Source organism: Curcuma longa, chromosome 20 (genome assembly GCF_044706935.1).
Source record: "Curcuma longa cultivar G26 ecotype Majalengka, Jawa Barat chromosome 20, ITB_CL_G26_1.1, whole genome shotgun sequence".
Lineage (NCBI taxonomy): Eukaryota > Viridiplantae > Streptophyta > Magnoliopsida > Zingiberales > Zingiberaceae > Curcuma > Curcuma longa.
Window position 1 is genome coordinate 752,192 of NC_133880.1, and position 10,430 is coordinate 762,621.

Here is a 10,430-nt window from a genome sequence, read left to right on the forward strand (position 1 = left end):
CAAGTAATATCTTCACAACCACTTTTTATTATTTTGAATTCAGTTGACAAACATCATTCAATCATGATATTAGTGTATTCTACAAGTCTATAATCTGTTTCATTATATATCACTCGACAGCTTCAACAGATCTACATGATGTGTTGATATGCTCTAGCAGGCTTCGGGCTGAATCCTCTTATGAGTTATGATCATGGAATTAGAAGTATCTTGCCAATCTGAGCACTGCTCTCCATCATCCTGTGAGCATCAGCAGCTTCAAGCAGAGGAAAGGTCTCGCATACAATAGGCTTCACCTTGCCCGCTGCAATGGCTGGCCAGACGTGCTTCTCCACCTCGGCCACTATCTTGGATTTATTTTCGAGGCTTCTATTTCGCAGACTAGCAGCTGTTCAAACAAACAAACAAAAAAAATCAGCAAGAACAATCAACATGTCAGACAACTAAGCACATAGCCAGTGTTTAGTAACATTTAGCAAAAATAAGATTATGAGGTTCCTTATAAGATGACGTTGTCTAGCAAATCAACCATATGTTTGATTAGATACAAATGATTTTTTTTTTCTTAAGAACATAGAAGACAAAAAAAAATAGTACAAAATAAATGAGGTTGCTACTTGGATTGCCTCCACCAGAAAATATCACTAGTCAAGCATAGACCTATTACATATATGAACAGTGAAGACTTGCAACTGATCTGCCACCAACATATTAACTTCTAACAAGATTGGGGGCCTATGAATGGCATTCGAAGGTTGAGCAAAATTTAACAAATTATTCCTTAGCAAGTCTGCTATTCGCTGTAGATATACTTTCTATACGCTTTTGTGAAAATTTACTGACAACAAGGTTAACTAGGGGCAAATTCCTCTAATACTTGGACTATTTGTCTGTTCCCTCAATCTTGGATACGGACATTTGGAATGGACACTCAGCAACTCCATTGATCACGTGTACAGTTATTCAAAATAGTTGTGATCTACATTTGTGTAGTGTAAAAATACTCATTGGAGTCCACACAGACAAGTTATATGTGCACGAGTTTCAAAACTTTCTAAGAATCAAGTAGAATAAGAGAATGAACTCGAAATGGCAGAAGAGGATACATTGAATGGTAAGGCGCTTTGCCAATAGACAAGACAGATTTACTTGTGTCACTGCTCCTCCCATGAAACCAATGATAAAAAGTCTACCATCAATGGCCAAGCTCTCAAGATTTTTCTGCAGGTAAGGCCCGCCAATGTTATCCAATATCACGTCTACACCTGCATAACAGAATTTTACTGGTTTTTAGATAGCTTCATTGCAACGCAAGCTTTCTGTAGTATCAATACCATACCCTTTCCTCCAGTTTCTTCCATCACCCTTGCAACAAAATCTTCTGATTTGTAATTGATGCAAACATCAGCGCCAAGATTTTTGCAAGCAGCCAATTTTTCTTCAGTACCTATAATTCATATGAAGGAAATGAAATATTTTCTTCAAATTCAGTAAATAGACAAACCTCTAGACTAAATCCAGCAACCCCGTGACTAGTATCAAAGCTTATTCCTTGATATTTCTACGAGATAATTCATTATTGCTCTTAACAAGCCCCCAAGTGGCTTAATTGATCATATTTATGCTTCATCTTTCATTTATTTTCTTACCTATCAAAACTGATTAATAATAAGGTGAGATACTATAAAGTTTTTTGTGCCGAGTATGCATTGTCCAAGGCGATCAATACATACATGCCAGGATGTTTCTTCATGGCTGCCATATATGTGTCAGCATTTCATGCGACAATATGATTTTCTTCATGCACTCTGTACACTATCATACCTGCCGTGACAAATACTCTAATTCCAAGGTGTTTAGCAATTTGAATAGCAAAGGTACCAATTCCACTTGATCCGCCATGAATCTGGAAGTTCAATTGCATATGATGAGTAATAGTGAAATACAAAGAGTTCTTTTCCAGGATTAGGAGGAACTTTATCACAAAGAAGAGCACTCAACTTCTAGTAGTCAAATAAAGCTAACAAAAATTCTCTGTCATGCTCACAAGAGATTGAAATGATTACAATATTAGAGGGAAAACCTATGGCTAAAATTTGTGCTCATTGCTAAAAAAATAAAGGTATAACAATTCCACCTTCTAACAGATAGTTCCTGACGGGTAAGTTTGTATAACAATTTATAGAGCAGGCTCATCGAGACAATGATTCCTTAGATATTTTGGATTTGGGTTCGCTTACAAGTGTGCTTTAAAGATAACAAAATAAACTGACCGCCTCCCTCTGTGCAAGTTTGACAAACTATGACAATATAATGTCACTTAAGAATTTCTCCTTGCAGTTGCTACACAAGCAAACAAAGTGATTTTGAAATTCAAATTTTGAAATATTCAATTAACTCTTTCAATAAAATATTTGAAATATTCAATTAACTACCATTAAGTCTTTGAATGTAGTTCCAAACAAGGACTACGCAAATCTTCTAATCTTTGTCAAACTAATAAACTTTTATATTATCTAACTCATTACATTTGGAAAAAAAAATCTCAGCTGAATTTGATTTTGGGTCAAAACAAGGTGATTTTATTTTGGGACAAATAGAATTAAACCTGAGTTGAACCTTAAGACCCCAACTTTAAGTAGGACAAACCAGACATTTGATTGGATGCCAAAAAGGAACATACTTAAGTCTGGTCCCAGAAGGATGCATTAGAGAAAAACTAGTATTAGTTGATTTGGCCAAAGTTAAAGACGATACTTAGTGCATTAGTGCCCTTAAATTTTCAATTGTTTAATTCTCAAGACATTCTTGTTAGTAGAAGTCAGTATTCTTCTCTTCCCAACATATTCCTCACTAATCTAATCAAAAACTGAGGATAGCACCATAAGAGATAACATCTAAACTACACCACATATCGAGAATCCTACATAGAAATATATGCCAACATATTACCTATTTCCTAAATAATCATCTAACTATCCGTCAATCGATTGCAATTGTTCCAATTAGCATAAAGAACACTGCGAACAACTAAGATTTCATATTTCGTATTGAACCTTCAAGGACACACCAAAGGCTATTATATGTAATTCAATTATTACATATATAGAACAATACAACAAAGAATTGAGAGAGATTTACCAATAAGGTCTCCCCCGATGACAATCGGCTCATCATGAATACAGTTGACCAAACAGTGCATGCAACTTCCGGAAAACTAGCAGAATCTCTCACAGACACTCCTTCTGGGATGGGAAGTAGTTGTCCTGCAGGTACCGCTACCTTCTCCGCATATCCTCCTCCACTTAGAAGGGCACATACCTGCAGAGGATGGAGCGAACTAGGTCATATGTTATTCACAATTAATGCAGAACCAAATTTTAATCCCAAAACTTTTTTTAAAAAAGTATGATTAAAAAGATGACATCGAAATTTTGATCCCAAAACTGCGAATAATAAGACAAAGTAATGGCGATAGACACCGAAAGCGCCCAAATTATGATTCAAAATCACGGTAGATCTACAGGAGACAAATAACAAAGGGCTTGTTACGCCAGAAACTGAAAATTGACTACTGACCTAGCTTGTTAAATGAATTTTTGCAAGAAAATTCAATCAAATAAATGAAGACCAACAGAGCCAGCAATCCACCAGGGAGGTCAACATACCTGATCACCAACCTTCCAGCGCGTAACGGACTTGCCTACTGCGATGATCTTACCAGAGCATTCGAGGCCTGGGTAAGGGCTTGCGCCCTTGGGCATCGGGTACACGCCCTGCCTCTGTTCTGTATCGGCGCGGTTGATGGCGGAGGCCTCCACCTGGATGAGGACCTCGTTGTCACCAACCGCCGGATCGTCCACCTCCTGACCCTGAAGAACCTCGGGGCCGCCAGGGTTCGTGATCACCACCGCCTTCATCTCGATCTCGCAGCAAAGAAGGACCCTGTTTGACAAAGACAGTGGCACACTTGCAGTACCAGTGTGGAAGTAGAGTCTTAACGAGTGATCCACCGAAGACGGTCGCTTTACTTACCTGGATGAAAAAAACAAAGATTTTGATTTGTAAAAATATTTTAGTAAATTATGTTTTAGTATGTAGAAATGTTGATGTTACATTACTAAGGATACAATACCGTTCATCCACCTCTAGAATATAGCTCTGAAATATAGCTGAATTGATTATATCATAGTAGAGTTTTAGAAGAGAACAAGAGTTAAATCTCGACGAAGTTGAAATAATATTTGTCTCCGCCGTGATCAATCGCAGTTTATGACTATGTGGGACCACTAGAATAGTAGATTCGACTTTTTTATAGAACAGTACCATTCATCTACCATTATTTCAAGGAGGTAACTTTAACTATTGAAAATGACGCATGGAGTATTTTATAAAAATTAATATCAAAATATAGTTCAACATGAAAAAAAGGATACTCAACACTGGTGAACAAACTTGGAGAACTACTAGATCTAGAAAAATAGACTCCGAACATGAAGAAGAAGGCTCAAATAGACTACAAAGCTCTAAACACACTTCAATGTGGACTCATCAAGGAAGAGCTTAATCAAGTCGGACCTTTTAATAATTTCAAAGATCTATGGGATAAACTGATTAAACTACATGAGGGAACAGAGGACTTTAAGTAACGAAGCATGATTTATTTTTAAATTAATTATTTAACTATAAGATATAGGATGGAGAGACCGCAAGCCAACTGCATATTAGGATAAAAGAAATCCTAAATGGGTTTCATCTAATTAGTCAACAATTGGAAAATAAAGATGTAATAAGGTATACACTAAAAGCATTCCCTAAAAATTTTTTGTAAGTATTTATGGTATATGCTTATAAAATTTTCAAGGTTATTTCTATAATTAAATTAGATGAATTATTTTATGAATTAGAATTACATAAACACACTAACTCGAATCAAATCGAGAAAGATATTACCTTAATTACAGGTCAAAATAGGAGCAAGGAAGTTAAAACTAAATCTCGGCTAAAGCAAGAATCAAAAGATGAGTCTGACTTAGATTCAAATGATCACAAAGAAATAGTGAACACGGTCAGAAGAATGTTCAATAAGAAGAAAAAATTCTCCAAATGGGACTTCAAAAAGATTGTGCTACACAAGCCAGGCAAATCAAAATCATAGGCAACCTGCTTCAGATGTAATGAAAAATGTCACTTCAAATCCGAATGCCCTAACTAAAAGGAGGAAAAGTTCAAGAAATTAAAAAAGAAGAATGCACTAAAAGCCACTTGGGTCGAATCATCTTCGGAGGAATCAGATGCGAAAAACTTAAGAAAAGAGCTTCATGGCGCTTATGGCAAGAAACATCATAACTAAGTCCGAGTACGAGAACAAGTTAAACCACGGATCCGTATCTAGTTTAGATGATCTAGATGAGATAACTTCTCTTGTAGAAAATAAAATATTTAAAATAATATGGTTAACTAGGAAGTCAACTAAATCTGAGGATTGGATTGAGTTGCTCCTTAACGAAGTAAAAGATCTTAAGAAGCACATCAACTTGAATCCCTTAGCTAGCCACGTTCAAGATGGAAACTCAACTCAAGTTGCAAATTTGAAAAAGAAAATTCCATCTTGAAAGGACAAGTGGAGGGACTCAAAGAAACATTGGAAAGGTTCAACTTGGGTTCCAAATACTTGGAATCCAATGAACCATGTACAACAAATCTGGACTCAGACATAAAGTTAACACAATAAACAAATCTTATTTGTTGCTACTTAGTCAAAATGTTAAAGGTAAAATTCAAGCATGGGTTCCCAAAACATGTTTAGTTAATGAAATTAGACCAAATCAATACTGGATCCCTAAGAACCATATTCATTACCTAGATAGACCATATCTAAGTTATGATTCAGGAGGAGCTACTAGAAAAACTATTTTTCCCATAAGATAAAATCATATGACTACTTAATTTACTATTTGCATTTCTTGCTTTACTCAACTTAGAACAATTAGATAAAAGATTGATCAACCTTAAAAACCTAATATTGGAATGGGTTGGAATGATGGTAAACTAAGGAAGCTTGGTTGAAGTATGTCTAAATTGAATCATATGTGTTCTACCTAGTGCACTCGACCTTGTGGAATTAACTGAAGCTATCCCAATCAAACATAAGTTAGTTAGACCAAATTTTAGTATTAAGTTCCTTAAGTTGGTTGTTTTGGTGAAGTTTTATTTTAGGCATGTGGTTGCTTTAATGATGTCCATTGTAACTCACCACAGCTTGAAAGCTAACTCTAAAAACTCCAACATGGCGAACCCAAAGCTAAATTTGAATTTAACACAAGGTGAACCAATCTTTCAAATCCAAATCAACCCTAACCAAGTAAAAATTAAAAACCATCTCACGCAACTATAAGATCACCATGTATTGAAAACCTAGAAAGGGTGAGATAGATAAGGTTAATCAAGCTAACTCTACCAAACCTTTACTTAAGTCAAAACCCCCACTTTATGTATAGGAATATAAAGGAATCAACTAATGGATATTGGACAATAGATGTTCCAAACATATGACTAGAGATCAATACAAATTTACAAATATAAAATTCAAGAAACTAAGATTAGTTCATTTTCAGACACAACTTGGAACTCAGGTAGCATGAACTACATTTTAGCTTGAATGCATGCATTTTGGCAGGGCACTTATAGAGGAACATCACCACAGTTTACTCAGACTCTCGATAGAGGAGGAGATCACAACATCATTATTGAGACCTTAAGGCACCAGGGTCTGATGGATATAGTTTCAAATTCTTTAAGCATTCTCGAGACACTATCAAAGGAGACTTCACTGCAACCATACTTGAGTTTTTTCAGAGTGGTAGATTACTTAGATCATGGAATCACACGTTGATTGCCCTGATCCCGAAGATAGCCCATGCCACCATAGTTCATGACTATCGACCTATCTCTTATTGCACTATATTCTATAAGATGATCTCCAAACTTCTTGCTAGCAGATTAGCTGATGTGACTGACCTCCTTCTGCACCCAGCACTGACAACTTTGGTCAAAGGCTGCCTTATCACTGATAACATCCACCTAGCACAGGAGCTACTACGACGGTACACAAGGAAGCGCATCTCACCATGATGCACATTAAAGGTGGATTTTTAGAAGACCTTTGACTCAGCCCATTGGGACTTCTTGTAGGACGTCCTCATAGCCTTGCAGTTCTCTGCCATTTTTATCACATGGATTCGATAATGTATCACCACGACATCATTCTCAGTAATGATCAATGACAACTTGCATGGATTCTTTCGAGGTGGATGAGGGTTGTGACAGGGAGACCCACTGTCCCCTTACCTGTTTGGCCTTTGCATGGAGTATTTATGACAGTCCCTAGCCCGATGCACTAGACGGTCAGACTTTCACTTTCATCCCATGTGCAAGCACCTATGGATAGTACACCTTGTTTAAGTTGATGATCTGTTATTACTATCAGTGGGGATGTGTCCTCTATTACTCAACCAGTGGATTGTTTGCGACAGTTTTCTCAGATGGCAGGGTTTACGGCCAACCTAGCCAAGTCAAGCATTTACATAGCAGGGATTGATGACATCACCAGAGGCTGCTTGCTGGATATCATAGGTTTCCAGATGGGGAAGATGCTTTTCAGATACCCGGGGATCCCTATAGCTTCCCAGAAGTTGTAGATTTTGGACTACGCCACTCTACTGGACGCTCTGGCTAGGCGGGTCACCTCTTGGCCTAAGGTTACCCTATCATATATGAGGAAGACGCAGTTGATAGCCTCAGTCCTCCAGGGCATGGAGTGTTACTGGATATTCACATTGTCCATTCTTAGTGGAGTCATTGATTGTATTCATGAGATTTGCAGGTCATTTATGTGGACCATACATCGTTCACTGATTATGTGGGCAGAGCTTTGCCACATGAAAGGCGAGGGTGGTCTTGGCTTGAGGGACTCAGGATAGGCCGGACGCACTATAGATCAGATGGATACACCACACATACTTGCAGCAGGTGGGGATCTGAGAGTGGACAGCAAGGCAAGGTGACTCACTACTCATCAAGCAGTTGCTCCATATTAGGGACAGTCTCTTGGTGATAGTAGGGAGTCCAGAAGCGGCAAGACAACTCCTCTCAGCCTGGTTTCAAGAGCGACGGGGAGGCATTTGATAGGCATATGATCACTTTCAAGACTTCAGGCCACGACAGCTTTGGGTGCGGATGGTTTGATATCACTCCATCCAGCCGAGTCATGCTTTCACACTGTGACTCCTAGCACGAGGGAGACTACCAGTGTGTGCCCGACAGGACTACCTACCAGATAGACGTTGCACCTTTTGTCGACAAGAGGAGGAGACCCTGGAGCACGTCTTATTCTGATGTGACACCACCAAGCACCTATAGGGACGAATTCGGATTTGGTTACACATGAGACCTGAGATGATCATGTACCGGAGCACGTTGAGGATATTTCGATGGTAGTACAGGAGGACCTCCACTGCCACTATAGCTTGATACATAGCCTTATCCGCGCTAGTACATCATATATGGAGCCCGGAATTACAACATGCATGAAGGGAGGAGATTGGATGAGGAGGCGCTTATTTAGAGAGTATAGACACACGTCTATAGAGCGCTAGGCGTCTATACGGATTGCGAGCTGTGGCAGGAGTAGCCTGTAGTGGAGCATGATGTATTTTGGAATTAGCTCCACTGTACATGACGTATTTGGAGATTAGCTCCACTGTATACATTACATCCGCATACATACATACTTGCTTGGATCGACCATATCATCACATATGCAGGAGAATGACTCATTATGTATTCATATTTGCATTCACATCCATACATACATACATTTACATCCATGTGCATACATACTTGCATTGAGGGTGAATGGATCCACCTGCTTTGATCCATCTAGTCCGCAGCAAACGACTCACGGTAACGACGTCCCAAATCCATTTATGATTGAGGCTTTGTCTAAAAATCTAAGAGGGTGAATAGGTCCACCATAATTAGCCTATCTAGTCCGTAGCAAATGGCTACAGTAAAGATATGTCAAATCTGTTGATAGCTAGCCACTTGCTAAAAGTGTACAGATCTTTGGGCTTGCTGAGCTCGGGAGCTTGGGCACTGAGTAGCCATGACAACTGGAGGAGTTGGCGGTTGGATGGCAGACTAGAGGATGGTGACACACGAAGTAGCAAGGATTCTGACGGTTTGTGCCCGGAGACGGACAGATGGATGACGATGGCGACCTGGTATGAGGGGATGATACAAAGGATCGAGGACCTTGGTGATGGTTCTTGTGACACTTGGAGAGCAGTTGGCGGCACTTAACGACTGGAGGAGCTGTAATAGGGGATGATACAGAGGATGGAGGACTTTGGTGATGGTTCTTGTGACACTTGAAGGGCAGCTGGCAGCACTTGATGACTGGAGGAGCTAGCGGACGTGTCTGGAGGGGGATGGCGATTGACGATGGTAGCACTTGCGGTGGGACGACTGTGGTATCTGGAGGATGATCGGTATCGACGCTTGCAGCATCAGGATGACAACATTGGGCAGCATGACTGCTCAAGGAAGAATTGGGACGTCGACCTGCAGTGATATGCATGATAGAGTGAGAGACAGTGATATGAATGGTATTCATATGAGCACATGTACAATATACCTTTGGAGGTGGATCAGATCTGATAGTTCGTCGGATATGACATGAGCCGACATCATTGGTGCTTTTGTATCCTCGTGCATTTCCCTTTGATGATATATTTACCCTTCATAAAAAAAAAAGAAACTAGGATAAGTAGCATTTAAAAACAATGGCAACTTAAAATAATCAGAATAGGTAACATTGAACTAAAGTCTAATTTTTTTCATACGAAAAGTTTTACTAGTTGACAAATTTGACTTCAATCTATTTAATATAAGTCAACTCTGTGATGCTGGTTATGAAATTAGATTTTCATCTTCTGAATGTTTAATTAATCACATTAAATATCCTAATATAATACTTAAAGGGTTTAGGCAAAGCAATATTTACTCAATCAATTTACCTAGGTCCTCACTCAAGTGTCATTTGACATAACAAGAGGAGACTAGCCTACACCCACTTTAAAATATTTCAAAACTAAATAAAATTGGATTAGTTAAAAGATTACCAAAATTAAAAAATTTGAAAGACAAAATATGTAATGCTTGTCAAAAAGGAAAACAAATTAATTCAACACATAAACTAACTAACCAAAGTCGAACAAATAACTTAATTGAACTACTTCATCTAGATTTATTTGATTCACATGGAATTAAATCACTTATGGAAGTTTATATTGCTTAGTAATAATCAATAATTATTCTAAATGCACTTGGATAAAATTCTTAAAACACAAAAATGAAACCTGTGAATT

At 38.4% G+C, this 10,430-nt stretch overlaps 1 protein-coding gene across 2 annotated transcripts; it reads right to left on the reverse strand.

Moving 5' to 3' along the window:
* Positions 1 to 9: 9 nt before the first annotated feature.
* Positions 10 to 3,978, reverse strand: LOC141813143 (uncharacterized). Of its 2 annotated transcripts, none has more exons than XM_074701051.1 (6): positions 3,669 to 3,978; positions 3,142 to 3,321; positions 1,825 to 1,906; positions 1,340 to 1,447; positions 1,107 to 1,265; positions 10 to 388 (listed from the first exon to the last, which is right to left on the reverse strand). In XM_074701051.1, the coding sequence occupies exons 1-6, from the start codon at positions 3,918 to 3,920 to the stop codon at positions 192 to 194; spliced, it is 978 nt and encodes a 325-aa protein (XP_074557152.1). In that variant the 5' UTR covers positions 3,921 to 3,978; the 3' UTR covers positions 10 to 191. The 2 variants fall into 2 exon arrangements, with proteins under 2 accessions (XP_074557152.1, XP_074557153.1); XM_074701052.1 differs by having other exon boundaries at positions 214 to 388; positions 1,150 to 1,265.
* Between the last annotated feature and the right edge of the window lie 6,452 nt (positions 3,979 to 10,430).